The 16,243-nt window shown below is 31.9% G+C and overlaps 1 protein-coding gene across 1 annotated transcript; it reads right to left on the bottom strand.

Moving 5' to 3' along the window:
- Positions 1-3,060: 3,060 nt before the first annotated feature.
- On the bottom strand, positions 3,061-9,828 carry LOC129875125 (uncharacterized). The gene is made up of 9 exons (XM_055950593.1): positions 9,743-9,828; positions 9,439-9,550; positions 9,318-9,339; positions 5,638-5,694; positions 5,486-5,567; positions 4,180-4,275; positions 3,968-4,092; positions 3,820-3,838; positions 3,061-3,591 (listed from the first exon to the last, which is right to left on the bottom strand). The coding sequence occupies exons 2-9, from the start codon at positions 9,536-9,538 to the stop codon at positions 3,346-3,348; spliced, it is 747 nt and encodes a 248-aa protein (XP_055806568.1). The 5' UTR covers positions 9,539-9,550; positions 9,743-9,828; the 3' UTR covers positions 3,061-3,345.
- Positions 9,829-16,243: the final 6,415 nt, after the last annotated feature.

The raw sequence follows: 16,243 nt of genomic DNA, 5'->3' as shown, positions 1-16,243 counted from the left end.
AATTTCATATCATGATTTGAAACTATGATTTCAAATCGAAGTTTGGACATGCGATTTGAAATCAAAACTTCATATTCTCCATAAAACATGATTTGAGATTTCAAATCATGATTTCAATTTTTCTTAAAATGTTTTATAAAAAATATCATCATTTTAAAATTTGCAAGGAAAATCTCATGTTCAGTATGAAGAGATTGTTCATACAATGTGACATGATTATATCAAAGAATAACTATTTGACTGGTGAATTATATAAAATTATGTGTATTTGTAAGTTTGTAATTATAAATATTTAATTATAAAAGAAACATGGAGACATGTAATTTATCAATGCGCTGTCTTAAAATATTATGATATATTGTTTATGAACTGTTGTTTGCTCGTATGGTTAGATTGTATAAAAATTAAGAAAATTTTGATAGTTTCCTCATTTTATAGATTTTTTATGAGAAAAAGTACAACTTTAAAAAAATTCAAAATAGATATTCAAACAAAATGTTAACTTCTGATTTCATATAACATGTGCAAGGGATCGTAACTAAAATAGATAGGAGAGCGTACAATAGTATTCTCTTCGTTCACATTTTCTTTTAGTGGTATTTGTCCCTTCAATTTAATCAACCGACAGCACTCTTGGACCCTATTAGAAAAGAATTATAATATAAATTATGTACAATTCTAAATTATCAAACCCCACATGGTGGGATTATACTGAATTTGTTGTTGTACAATTCTAAATTATTGAGTTAAATTGTGCTCCTCATTGGAATCTTTGAAAATGAGCTATTTCTCCGATCCTAACATTAAATTTTACATCAAATTTAGTGTAAATCAACTTCAACCTACTGCACTAAATTTTACACCAAAAAAATTCTCTCTCTTCATTATTATATTATTATTTTTTATTTTATTTTTATTTTTTTATTTCATAAAACAAAATTCTTTCTAAAAAACATTCACTATATATAATTTTCATATTGTTTCAAATTATAGTCGTTTAATATAAAATTATTTTATATCATAATTTTTTTAAATAATATAAATTGCTAGTAAATATTACATATTATACATAATAATGGATAACACAAATAAATGTGAAATCATTAACGAAATATAATTAAATAAACATTACATAATTGAAAATTTTATTTTAAGTTCTACATGAATATTCAACTTTCAAGATAACTACGGTGCTTCCATAAATGCTCTATTAATGCATTACATAGTTCAAAATGAGCTTCTTTGTTCTTAATTTTTTTATGTCGAGCAAGTTTGTTGCTAGTTTGTTGAATGTTTATTATTTTCAATAATTTTAAAGTACATTGTATTATTTATCCACCAATTTATATTTTTGCATATTTAATTTTTGTCAAGATTGATTGTACTTATATCCAATTCAAATTTATAGTAAAATTAACATAAATTTAATTTTAAAATATTCAAATAAAGGAAAATAATTTATAAAAATAATTTTTTAATCTAAAATTAATATTATAAATATATTACGTAAAAATAATAAAATATTTTAATTAAAACATACAATTTATATAGTATTTAATTAAAAGTATTATATAATAAAACATTAAAAAAGTGCAGTTGGTGTGATGTATAGTGTAACACCAAACTATTCACACACCAAATTTGATGTAAAATTTGGAGTGGGTTAGAGTAATTTTGCACCAAATTTTATACCAAATATAGCATTTGATGTAAAATTTAAAATGGGTCGGAGATGACTTTGGACAAAATTTTAGACATGAACATAATAATCTTTTCTCGAGAACTATTATGTCAAATAATCAAGAAATAGAATTAAAACAAAAGCGTCAAGTGAAGTTTTTTTTTCCCCTTTTAATAAAAATATTTCATTTACTTAGACTTTCACCTTCTGTGATAGTAGGACATTTAATATTGACCCCTACCATCCAAGTAGGGGTGCTCACGGTTCGGTTTGGATCGATTTTTATTTAAAAAATAACCAAATCAATTGAGTCGGTTATTCAAATTGTCAAACCAAACCAAACCAAACTATATCGGTTTTTACTATTCGGTTTTTGTCGGTTTTTATCGGTTTTTTCGGTTTTTGTCGGTTTTTAAATCACCTTGTAGACACTAGTCACTATTTGAATTTAAACTTATTTGAAATAGTATTGCCAAGAATAGTCACTCCTAAAACTAAACTCAGGAGCATAATTATTCTTAGCAATGATGATATGAAGTCCACATTTTGTTTACTTTTACTTTGGGTCCAACCATGCAAGATGGACTCATTTCATTAGAAGTCCATCAAAATATTTTACCCAATCTAGTATAATTCAAAAGCATGGCCAAGATCAAGAATATAAAAATTCAATATAAATTGTGTTTTTTTCATAAAAAAATTAAAATACACACACATATATATACAAATTTAATTTTTAAAATATGTATATATAAAGTCGGTTTGGTTCGGTTTTTTCGGTTTTTTTTAGACTTGAAACCAAAACCAAACCAAATAAATGTCGGGTTTTTTTTCCGATTTGGTTTGGTTATTGGTTTGGTTCGGTTTTTCGATTTTTCGTGATGTAGCCATGCTTAAGTCAAACAAATAAGCATTAGAAATATAACAAATCAATGTTGTAGTGCCTGGCTGCCTCGCCTTGCATAGGCTCTAACTTGCACCACCCTCACTGTTCTGTTGTCATTCGTATAGAGAGAAGAGTCGCATTCATCGTATTAACACAAATTAATAGCTAAGACAGTGTATACGTCAAAACTATTGATCCCTGTGATGACCTCCTATTCATCTTTTCGAGTTGCAGAAAAGAATATGAACTGAGGAAATTCGAAAAAGAAAAGAAAGCCTCTCTTTCTACTATCATCTCAAGCGTCCTTAAAAAATTTCAGACGGAGAATACAACTATTCTCGAAGAGATTCTTGCCAACACCATTAAGAAGATGAGGGAAAGGGGAAAAGAAGTCAAATTCCCTATTTCCGAAACAAGTTCTGCAAATAACAGCAATCCAATTATATACGAATGGATTTGTGAAATTTAACACATATAACGACACAACTATAAATTCAAACGCCAAATAAACACGGTGAACTTGACATATCACAATAGTAATTCAAATACAAACACCAATTAAACTTGGCTGCAGCATGCAAAGGGATATTATTTCATCGTCTAAGAGGACAAAGAATTTTCTTTGAGACGAAAATCTATAGAAATGCACACAAGTTCAATTACGGTTTCCATTCACCAATGAATCTATACAAATACACACTCCATTCATGCTAGGGTAGATAAACTCATTTCCAGTTTTCTTTTAATTCCAGAAAGATGCACCAAATCCATTAAAAGATCACTTCTGATAGCCAGGAGGTGGATAACCAGAGGCAGGATATCCTGCAGGGGGATAGCCAGCAGGCGGATAGCCCGGAGCTGGATAAGCTTGTTGAGGAGGTGGTTGACCATAAGCTGGAGGAGGATATCCAACAGTTGGCGGGTAAGGCTGATCTAGTCGGGACATATGCTGCACAGGTGGCACTGCCATTGGTTGAGGACCAAACATGCCATCTCTCTTGTCCATTTCAACCTTGTGTTGTGTCTGCAACGCTCATCAAACATAGTAACCTCAGATGTAAATTATTAACTAGGAAACCGTGGAAAGCTTACAAGCTCAGGCTGCTTGTAAGTTCCTCGATCTTTTGATGAGAAACTTTTTAACTTCATTTTATCATGAATAATCTTTTCTACATAAACCATCGTCAAATTTTGTTATATATCTGAGAAGCATTTCATGTTTTGATAAAGTTCAATTGAGTTTGCTGCTTACCTGCATACAGGCACAAACCCTGCAATCAAGAAGATACATCATATTTAGGAAAGAATTTTGAGCTACTATTCATAAAGATAAAAAGAGTTATCAGAAAACTATATACAAAGATAATGTTCATGAATAGAGCGAATACAGAGAAGCTTACGAGCAGTAGACCATGTCAGACAAACATGACAGCAACTGAGAAGCTTCCTGGATCTCCTCACTTCCAACAATCATAGCAACAATTGAAAATATGCAAGCAAGTTGTTGGAGGCAGAACATGAAACCCTGCAAAGCAGGAAGAAACGTGTGTTATCAAATGCCTTACGGATTTACTAAAAATCCAGTAAAAAGGAACTTGGAGAGAGTGTTTACAATAATGCAATTATCACATTGCGTTGTTTGTATGTTGAACTCATCTTGCAACATGAAGCGGGTTGAAGCCACGGAATTTCCAAAGCAGAGAAAAACCTGGTAATTTTAAAGATAGATAACATATCACTGGAAATGCAACACGAGACATGGGAAATGCAACACGAGAACTGCAATCCAAAGGTAACCTTACTAATATCCTAAGGGAGGTTGAAGCTCAAAATGGAACATACAGAGTCTCAAAATATAGCCCACCAAACACTATAGGTAAATACTACAGTTAGGGTAAGATGATGTTTGATGTCCTATGCTGCGTACATTCAAGATGAGAACTTAAAACTTATTGGCAGCCATGAGAAAATTCTCCAATTCTCTAACTCAAGAGCATTCTATGATATAATATAGAAAATTTTACAATATTTTCCTATTTAAAAACAATGAATTGACACAACATTAAGTCATTAACCTATAATTGCATAAACCTTTTTGAATTCTAGCACCTCCCTCTAACTCAAATGGCAAAGCCCAACTTGAACTTGCTTTCTGAGACAGAACGTTGTTTCCTAAGTGAGGCCAGGGAACTACTGGAAAGTTGCCTATTGCAACTAGAATGGTCGTCTAAAAAAAAGAGAAGATGCTAGTTGACTGACGAAGAGAGGAGCACAATTCACCTGCAGAAGAAAGGAAAGGTGCCAATCGCCCGAGAAAAAAAGGCATCAGTCGCCTAAGAGATATGCTCAAGAAAAGAGTAATAACTCCAAATACCGAAGAAGAGAGGAGCAGTGCCAAACACCCAAAGAAGAGTGGAGGGTGCCGGTCACTGGAAAGAGGACAATTGCTAGTCATCAGAAAGAGTGGGGCTGGTCTCCAGAAAGAGGAGTGGCACTGGTGGCCAGAGAAAGAGCAGCGGCACTGGTGGCCAGAGAAAGAGCAGCGGCACTGTTGAAAGGGTAGTAGTACAGACCATCACAAGGTGGAGCTGCACCAATCTTTGGAGGAGAGGAGAGCATTGGCAACTACAGCACAAAGCATATAGCATATGACTGTCCGCTGGTTATGGAAGTTATGCAAGTCTCTACCAAGATGTAGCAACTCTGAAACCGTGCGAAGAAATTAAAGAAAAAAGCATGGACGCATGGTGCTCCTTATATAAAGTCTTAATCTGGTAAAGTAAAGAAAACAAATATTCTTGTAATTTAGGATATTCTTCAATTCAAATAGAATTAACAAGACAATTTTAAACTATAACATTAATTTTATTTATATTCTAGCAGTAAACAAAAAACAAAGTAACCAACTTTGTGCTCACCTCAGTTGCTAAACAAAATTCAGGACAGCGACTTTCTCCACACCTACCACTGCAGGGCATATAACCCGCACAGCATGTATACCTGTGAGACAGAAAATATCGTTATACCAAAGCTAGCACCACCAGAGATTGATGAAAGATAAATGTCATACCTTGTCATATCACCATAGAGAGCTCGTTTTCGAAGCAGATATGATGCACATGGTGCACTGCAGAATTGAAAATTTAGCAAGGGAAATATATAACTTACTAAAAGGAGCTATCTCTTGAAGTAAAAAGAAGAAAACAATAGTTACATAATACCAAAAAAGTATAGGAAGAATCCAGTTAAAGGATACAACAACAACAGACCCAGTATAGTCCCACAAGTGGGGTCTGGGGAGGGTGGGGTGTACGCAGACCTTATAAGGACCTTTGTGGGGTAGAGAGCTTGTTTGCAACAAATACTCGGCTCACGAAAATCGTTTCTAACAAGAAGTTTCAGAGAAATGCAAGAAACAAAAGCTACAATGAAAATAATGAAGAATGAAATGTAGTGACAGTAATAATAGTAAATATAACCAAAGTAAAAAACAACAGTAGTAATACAATTGAAGAAAGGGATATGCTAGCATAATAGTACTAAAACTGGTAAGGGAACAAAAGGGTGCTCCAGACTAGACCCTGCTCTGCTCTACCTCTGGGAAAAGAGAAAACGCCCGACTATCTACTAACCATCTACCCTAATCCTTAACCTCCATGCTAAGGAATGTTAGCATCTAAACACAAATAACACATGTATTGCAGGACATCTGATGAAATTGATCATGAATCTAAAGATATATTATTTCTTTTATTAGAACCTCTAGAGTACATGAATGTAAGTGTATCCTACAGCTAAATAAGAGTCACTAGACAAAATTGGAAAGCACGGGCAAACTGGGATTAAAACCAAATACACTAAAATCAGAGGAAAACATCCTGCACTATTTCTTGCTGTTTAGTACATTTAAAATTAGAAGTGTTCTGAAGCAATCACTGGTATTCCCTAAGAACCAAGATATTTCCAGTAAGCAATTCCCCTTTTCGACTACAACAGCAACCCCTACCCCATTTCCCTACCCAAAATCCAATTTGGACTAGTGCTTCAAAATTGCACCATGTTTTACAGTATCTCGCTTTAACTTTCTGCTTGATTTAACAGGACAAGCATTCGTGACTGCACATGTAGCCAGGTTGTAGGCAGAGAGATAATTCAGCTACCAGTCAAGTCAAGAAAATAAACATCCTTCCATTTCTTTCTCCTGGTGCAATTGGTAAATATTTGAATCAATTGGTGGATCACTTTGCTTATAAGTTAAACTTATTTTAAAAGTTGGGTTTACTAAATAAATGTACATAACACGACACCAAAAAATGGATAATCCAGATATAGGAAACCACAAGCAGTCGAATGTTATGCTCTTCCATATCTTCTGACATACTAGGTTAAACTTTTTGATTTGTATCACAATGCAACAGCTCTCAATCGAACATCCAATTAAGCTTAAAATTAGAAGTGTCCTGCACTGGAACATTTGTTGTGTCTATTTTCTCTCTCTTCACTTGGCTCCCATACGATGGTGTTTGTTTGGGCTCTTTTTATACAGTGGTGGTAATTTGGAGCATTGGATCTGTCGTATCTATTTTCACTCTCTTGCAGTAGTATTTAACATTATTCTTGTAGCTTCTATTCTTGGATTTTCTGTTACCCTTGGTGTTTCTTGTGCTTTGATTATCGCATTATTTTGATATTGTTATTGTTCCTTTTTTCCTGAATGCTAGCAAATTTTGACCCTTGTATGGGGTCAAGCCAAAGTTACATCGTCCTAATTGCCTATGCACTTAAACCCCAAATTACATCTAATTTCATTTCATTCAACAAATAACAACTACCCCTAAGTCCCAAATAAGTTGGGGTCGCTAAATGAATCCTCATTTCATCATTTAAGCACATATCATAATAATAATAAATAAATAAATAGTGAAAATACATTAAAATATAATAATAATAATAATAATAATAATAATAATAATAATAGTGATAATAATAATAATAATAATAGTGGTAATAATAATAATAATAATAATAATGATAAAAGTTTCATATGAGTCTAAAAGTTATCCTCAGTTAGCAACTATCACCTATATGGATCTTTTTCTTTCATTGTGCCCTATCTTTTAGCTAAATTAAAAAATATTGGATACATAGATACATATAATGTGTGTAGACGCTCCTGCACATTGACTTTAAAAAGGCCAGTAAGGATGGCAGCCCTAGAGATTGTGAATTGTGATGTGCCTAAGAGATCAAGAAACTGACATTAGAAAGAATACAACTAACACAACTTTGATGGGGCACTCAGTTTCAAATCCCAGACAGAACTCAATTTTCATCATCTCTTGTAGTACATTAAGCCATAGACAATGTCCTTTACTTGTATTTATAAAGCTTGTTCCCCATCTATCACCACATAACAAGCTAACAATTGATTGCAGTTTATACTATTACAATTTCCATCAACCAAATTCTGCCTATTTGATTCTTAGGAGTCGTATTGTTTTTTGAGAAGGAAAAAAAAAAACAATACGACTCCTAAGGTATTAGGAAAGATAATCAACATATAAAATCTTGCATAGTATTATCCCTTGTTTGCTTATTATGTTTTCTTATCTTATATGAGTGGTGTCTGCCAGCTAAAGTGCACCTCTGGACTAATTCATCGAATACCGGATCGCTTTGCCCACCAAAGCTAGGCCTATTGCTTGTTATTCTCATATCTTCTCTAGATAATTATGTATAACTTATACAGGAATCTCTGTATTGTTTTATAGCAAATACAAGCAGGGAAACTACCCCTGTATTAGCTACACTTGGATAAAGACCAAAAACATACTTGTTATACCAGTTCTTCTCAAGCCCTTCAAGAATGTTAGGAGCATAATTTCATACAAAATCTCATTCAATTTAAAAGCAACCACATATTTTACATTGCATACCCTATATATCCAATTTTTTTCAAACAATAAACCAATATACAACAAAAAGATGCATATGCACTAACTAATCCAATTAATGTTAATCATTTTATTAGAATCTTAGTAATATAATCCTTGCATAACTTGACTGTGAACCAAACCACCCTGTATGATTTATTTCTCTAACTCAAACTAAAGGGATCTAACAAAACAGGTACTAGAGTAAATCCAGCTTAACTAATAAGATGGACATAAACATCTAAGTAGAACACTTCAGCTACAACTTTTTTTTTTTTGAGATAAGGGTAGCTTTACTTCAGCTACAACTTTTTTAAGCATTAAACTGACTCAAGTCCAAGGAGAACGCATAAACTAAGTCAAATCACCCTGAATCCTCTCAGACAGGGCGGATCTAGAAGGTAGCGAAGGGATTCACCGGCAAAAAGTTTCACGGTATAAATAAGGTATTTTAAATCATTTCTTTTAACCTCCTGAACATAAGATTAGAGGTTGGCCTACTAGTTGAGGGCTCAAAGTTCATCTTGAGGTTTCAAGTTCAAATCTCAAGTACTATATTTTTATTTTTCGAACCTCTTGGTAAAAATCCTGGATTCGTCACTGCTGTGAGCAAAACACTCTTCCCTTCCAAATCAACAATCAAAACATAAAGTTCTCCTGCTTAACAATAAACTACCAATTTTATTTATTTATTTATTGAGTTTCACACGAATTGCAGCAAATATTTATACAATAAGCGTACATTCAATAGATCAAAAATCAAAAACATTAGATATATTATTTTTTTAAAAAAAAACAACAACAAGAACATACATACCACCACAACGCAAAGCAGCAATCTGCAAACAAAACAAAACAAAACAAAAACGTATAAGTAAAAGACGTGATAATCTTCAGTGGAATTACATATAGACAATTCGAAGGAGGTATAGATTTACAAGGAGTGTCAGCTTGCATTGTGCGCATAAGATCAGTATGCCAAAGGTTACGATAATTCTGTCGGACCTGCATCTTATTCAAATACTCTTGCGACGCCATATCTGATCTTTGCTGAAGATTTTGAGAGAATAGCAAATCAGAAACCCTAGATAATCTCTTCTCCTTTTTTTTCTTCAGTCAATGAAATGGGAAAAAAGAGCTTATGCTAAGTCAATGTTAGTCGATAAAAACAAACGTGAGAGGTATATAACTGTTTGACAAAGCAAAGATAGTTTAGAAAACGCTTGGGAAGTTTCCACTTACAGTTTACGAAGACGTTCAAATTGGGTTTGAAATTGAAACCGTGGAGACGACCTTCTCTTTCTTTCACCCTTTTTTGTTTGCTTTTTTAGACAAAGAAAAGTAGGAAACCCAAGAAAAAATTAGTTTTTAATCGTACACTATTTTAAAAATAAAATTTAATGTTAATTATTTAATTTTCAAATCATTTTAAAGATTTAATACTAATAATTAATAAAAATAATATAGTAAAATAGTAATGTCAATTATTTTAAATTTTAAAAATTGTTAAGAAATAAAATATTAAAACTAAAGAAAGAAAGAGGAGAACTAACTGAAGAAAGAAGTAGAGGTGTAATATTTGTTATCAAGTATTTCTTCCTTGCAGTATTTTGCCCCTTTTATAGGAAAAAATTCACAACATATATTAGTGGTGGGTACCTAATTACCCTATGGACATTCAGTTACTTATTCACAAAACTCCTCCTTGGATATTCATGTACGAAAAAAGAAAGAAAAATATGTACATAATTATTTGTAATACGTATTGATTGTTGCCTCATTAAAAATCTTATCACGAAAATTCAATGGGATAAAACCTTGGTTAAAGAAAAAAGAGTGCAGCGCGTATTTTACTCCCCTGATGAAGACATCATTTAATATCTCGAAGATGACGCATTACAATCTTGTATCTCAATTTCTTAAAGGTTAAAGTTAGCAATGTCTTGGTGAACATATCTGCTAAATTATCACTTGAACGAACTTGTTGAATATCTATTTCACCTTTCTTTTGAAGATCATTGATAAAAAAGAATTTTTGTGAAATATGTTTTGTTCTGTCTCCTTTGATGTATTCTTCTTTCAGATGAGCTATACATATTGTTAGAATGTCTCTTTTCAAAGAAAAGCCACATGTTTCTTGAATGTGTTGAGTTATTGATCTTAACCAAACGCATTCTCGATTTGCTTCATGAATGGCTATTATCTCTATATGATTTGAAGAAGTGGCAACCATAGTTTGTTTTGTTGAACGTCATTATATAGTTGTACCACCACATGTAAATAAGTAGCCTGTCTGTGATCGATCTTTATGGGGATCAGACAAATATTTTGCATCTGCATAACCAATCAATTCTGACGTAGATTCATTTGAGTAAAATAATATCATATCGGTGGTCCCTTGGAGGTATCTGAATGTAGCAATCCTCCAGGGAGGATGCTACTATTTTAAAAAATGTATATAAAACTCGTGGCATTTAAAAAAAATAATTTGTAAGGCATATTATATAATCTAGTAGTGAAATTTGGCCCATTTAAAAATAGTTAAAGGTGTAAGTTTTTAGCTAGTTTAAAATTTTTTGATCTCAATTAAATCAAATAAAAGTTTCAATTTAGGACGGGGCAACTTTTCAAAATAATTTAAGAAACTAACTTACGAGACATCCATGTATTATTCCTTATCACTACAATTCATGCTATAAACTATTACCAACTTATACTAATTCATGCTTCATCCAAATATTCCAACTCCAAAGATAAATTTAGTACATCATAAGACTTGAAAATTTACATGCCCCAAAATAACAAAACAAGCAACCAACATTAAGTTACAACCCATGGTGTTATGAATAGATCAACCCTCACAAATAAATACATATACACAAGCACCCCATAGACCATATACATGTCCCAAAATACTATAAAATATAGATGCCTCTATGCAAATGTGATCTTCCTTAAAGCTCCCAAAAACTTTCTCTCAAATGGCCAACCTCAAGCATCTTCTCGGACATTTTCTACGATAGAAACAACTATCGCTAAGCATAAAGCTTAGTGGTGCAAAACTACAAGTTTGAAACCTTTAGGTTCTCCAATTTAGTTTCTCAAGTCATGAGCAGCACAAATGTACACATAATAAATAAATCAAGTCAATAAATATATCACGAGTATCAAGTTCTATATGTAAAAGTTTAAGTGTCAATAATTCATAAAAGCACATTTACAAGATTTAGCATTAAGTTTCGCCCAATATGTACGTCATGTCGTCACACCAAACATGATCAAGTATCAAGAAGGACCGGAGCCCTGTATCAAGAATGGTAAAGACCTAATAATCAAGAGAACCAAGAACCGTATTAAAAATGATTTTCTAATTCGTACTTAAAATGGACAACTTTCATACTTAAGATGAACTAAATATCCATAATCAAGATGGCAAAGAGTCCGAAACAAGAGTCATGCCAATAGTGACAAAGTCACGTCCATAAGAAGAAAAAAGTCCACAAGAATGTCAAGTGATCGAGCAATTCGTACAAGTGGGTGAGTTAAACAACTGTCTTGCAAATTTCCAAATATACCAAAATGACAATACAAATTTCAAGAAATAACAAACATACCAAGATAGGCTTTCAAATATACTAGAAGGTAACAAGAGTTTATACATAAACCTCAGCTTTTTAGCATACAACAATCCAACATGACTACAAGAGTTCAAACCGTAGACCAACCAATGTCTCAAGTTTCTCAACTTGTACACGATATAAACAACCTTGAAAATACCATTAAATGTCCTTTTTAATTTCTAGAATATCCATAATATTGACATAAAATAAGATTTATCAGTAAAAGTAAGTCTAAAATATTTCAACCGAATTATGTTATCAAAACAGTAACTTCGACAAGCCAAGTACCTCAGGTTGTAACTAAAATTTGAAAATGAAAATGGTAAATCTGGACCTTATGTTCTACATAAAACTTTTAGATCTATGTCTTAAGTTTTCAATGCAAAATAAATCAACGCAAAATACATTTTGTACAAAAAGATATCATCAAAACACTAACAGTTATACATGAGGGATGTTTAACTCAAGAATCTTGACAGAACTTGTCCGGTTGTATCTAAATTTGGAAAATGAAATTGGCAAAATTGGATTTTATTTCCGTAATGACACTTTTATATCTATGTCTTAAGTTTGTAATCCAAAAGAAATCACCACAAAACTCATTGTGTACAAAAAGATATCATCAAAACACTAACAGTTATACATGAGGAATTTTTAAATCAAGAATCTGGACAGAACTTGTCTTATGTTTCGCCCACCTTTATTACCATTATTAGAAGGATATGCTTATATATATAAAATTTCATGGACATTTACTAAACTACCCTAAGACAATCCGTCATAATATTGTCATGATTTAATGAAATAAAGTTTTTTTTATCACGTAACAAAATTCGAGTAAGTAGTAGTTGATCATATCATCAAGAAATATCCACTTTAATATGAAAATTAGCTTAAATAATTAGAAGTGTTGCACTGAATATATGCTTAATTTTATTCCAGTGTCTTCGTGTTAGAGAAGAACTAAATCTTGCTAACAAGTTTACAGAGAAAGTTACATTTGGTCTAGAAATGTTGGGAAGATATATTAATGCACCAATTGCACTAAGATATCGTATTTCTGCACCAACAAGCTCTTCATCATTTTTCATGAGGTCGAAATGGATCTTTTTTAATATAAAGAGATCTTACAATCATTGGGGTACTTAGTGGATGTGCTTTATCAATGTAAAATCTCTTTAAAATATTTTCAGTATATATTGATTAATAAACAAATATTTTATTTGCAAAATATTCAATTTGTAGACCAAGATAAAATTTTGTCGTTTCGAGGTATTTCATTTCAAATTCTTTTTTCAGACATTTTATTGCCTTTGAAAGTTTTTCAGGAGTTTCAATAATATTCAAATCATCAACATAAATAGCTATTATGACAAATTCAGATCCAGACCTTTTTCATAAAGACACAATGGCAAATTGGATCATTTTTGAATCCTTCCTTTAGTAAATATTCGCTAAGACGATTGTACCATATTCGCCCCGATTGTTTCAACCCATATAAAGACTTTTGAAGTTTTATTGAACAAGTTTTCCAGAAATTTTTATATATTTTAGGCATTTTAAATCCTTCAGAGATTTTCATAAAAATATCATTGTCTAGAGAGCTATATAAATAGGCTGTAACGACATTTATCAGATGCATGCCAAGTTTTTTATGAACTACTAGATTTATAAGATACCTGAAAGTTATTGCATCTACCACATGAGAATATGTTTTCATATAATTAATGTCAGGTCTTTGTGAAAATTCTTATGCCACAAGTCGTGCTTTATATTTTACGACTTCATTTTTCTCATTTTATTTTCGCACGAAGACCCATCTGTACCCCCACTGAATTTATACCTTCAGGTGTTCGGACTATCGGTCCGAAAACTTTGCGTTTTTCAAGTGAAGTTAATTCAACTTGAATTGTATCATTGCATTTTGGCCAATCATTCCTCTGTCTACATTCCTCGACAGATTTTGATTCAAGATCCTCATTTTGTTGCATTATTTCAATAGCAACATTATAAGCAAAAAGATTATCGATAATTATATTATTTGGGTTCCATATTTTTTCCGATGAGGCATAATTTATTGAAATCTCTTCATTATTTTCAGGCGCTTCAACCTCTTCCAAGGCTCCATCATTTTTTATATCTTCTTGCTCTCCTTGAGTAGGTTCTTTCATATCATAACCATCTTGATTGTTTGCTCCTTTTCATTTGCGAGAATTTTTATCTTTGAAATCGATTGGCCTACCATATTTTAAGTGTGGTTTAGACTCATTTATATTAATTAATTATTCTATTAGGACATCAACTCTAATTGGAGCATTAGCAGCTGAAATATGAGATTTAGTAACTCTTGATAGGTCAATGAATGCATCTGGCAGTTGATTTGCAATATTTTATAAATGAATTATCTTTTAAACTTCCATTTCACATTTATTTGTACGAGGATCTAGATGAGATAGTGATAATGTATTCCAATCTATTTCCTTTTTCAGTTGCTTATTTTCTTTCCCTAATGCTAGGTATACTGATTCATCAAAATGACAATCAACAAATCTTGCAATAAATAAATCTTCAGTCATAGGTTTCAAATATTTTATGATAGAGGGAGATTCATACATGGGGACCCATCTTTGTACGTTGTGGTAGAGCAATTGGAACATATACCGCACATCCAAATATTCTAAGATAAAAAATTTTTGGCTCCTCACCAAAAGCCAATTGTAATGAGGAGAATTTATGATAACTTGTGGGTCTGATCCACACAAGACTTGTTGCATGCAAAATAGCATGACCTCATAATGAAATCGGAAGTTTTGTTCTCATAAGCATTGGTCTAGCAATTAATTGGAGACGTTTAATAAATGATTCCGCTAGACCATTTTGAGTATAAACATGAGCAATCGGATGATCAATTATTATCCTAGTGGACAAACAATAATCATTAAATGCCTGAGATGTGAACTCACCAGCATTATCAAGACGAATTGTCTTTATTGCATAATCTAGAAATTGTTCTTTTAACTTAATTATTTGAGCAAGTAATCTCGTAAATGTCATATTACGAGTTGATAATAAGAACACATATGACCATCTTGTAGATGCATCTATTAAAATCATATATTATTTAAATGATCCACATGATGGGTGAATGAGCACACATATATCACCCTGTATACGTTTCAGAAATGTTGAGGATTCAATTTCCACTTTGATTACTGATAGTCTAGTAATCAATTTGCCTTGAGAACATGAAACACAAGAGAATTGTTTAAATTGAAGAATATTTTGATTCTTCAAAGAGTATTCATGTGAACTGTCAATTATTTTGCGCATCATATTAGAACTGAGATGGCCCAACCAGTCATGACAAATAATAAAATCGTTTGAGTTAGTAAACCAAAAGGTTTACTATGGCATGTGTTTTAGTCATGCTAATACTTGTGAAGTATAATCCGGATGAAAAAGTGGGTAACTTTCAAGTATAAACTTCTCGCCCGACACTATTATAGTAATGTAAAGATATTCATTCTTTTCATCATTTGTAGTCTCAATATGATAACCATTTTGACGAATGTCTTTGAAACTTAATAAGTTTCTTTGAGACATACTACAATATAATGCTTCATTAATTGTTAAATTTGTTCCTCCGATAAGTACAACTTTAGCTTTTCTGGATCCTTCAATTAATTTTGTACTATCAGATATTGTATTAAAATTAGCTTCTTTCATAATCAAATAAGACAAATATTTCTTATCTCTTAAACTAGTGTGTGTTGTGGCGCTATCAATAAGACACATACCATCATAATTGATTTTGGATCTAACTGATGATTGGGGAATTTTCATATCTTCATAAACAAAAAGATCCATTATAAGAACATGAAAAATTAACAATATAAGAAACTTTAAGAACTTGCACTGCCTTAAGAAATATTTTTACTAAGGACAACATAATATCAAACATAATAGGAAAACAATAACTATTTTTATAATATTTATCCCAGTTAGATGATCAATTTTTCAGTCAATATTCATAAAGTCTTCAGCTTCCAAATGAGTAATATTTGATAGACCTTTAAAATCATCATCTTTATAAGCAAGATTTGCCTCAATATCTTTATATTTA

Source organism: Solanum dulcamara, chromosome 1 (assembly GCF_947179165.1).
Source record: "Solanum dulcamara chromosome 1, daSolDulc1.2, whole genome shotgun sequence".
Lineage (NCBI taxonomy): Eukaryota > Viridiplantae > Streptophyta > Magnoliopsida > Solanales > Solanaceae > Solanum > Solanum dulcamara.
This window is presented reverse-complemented; position numbering and strand designations above follow the sequence as displayed.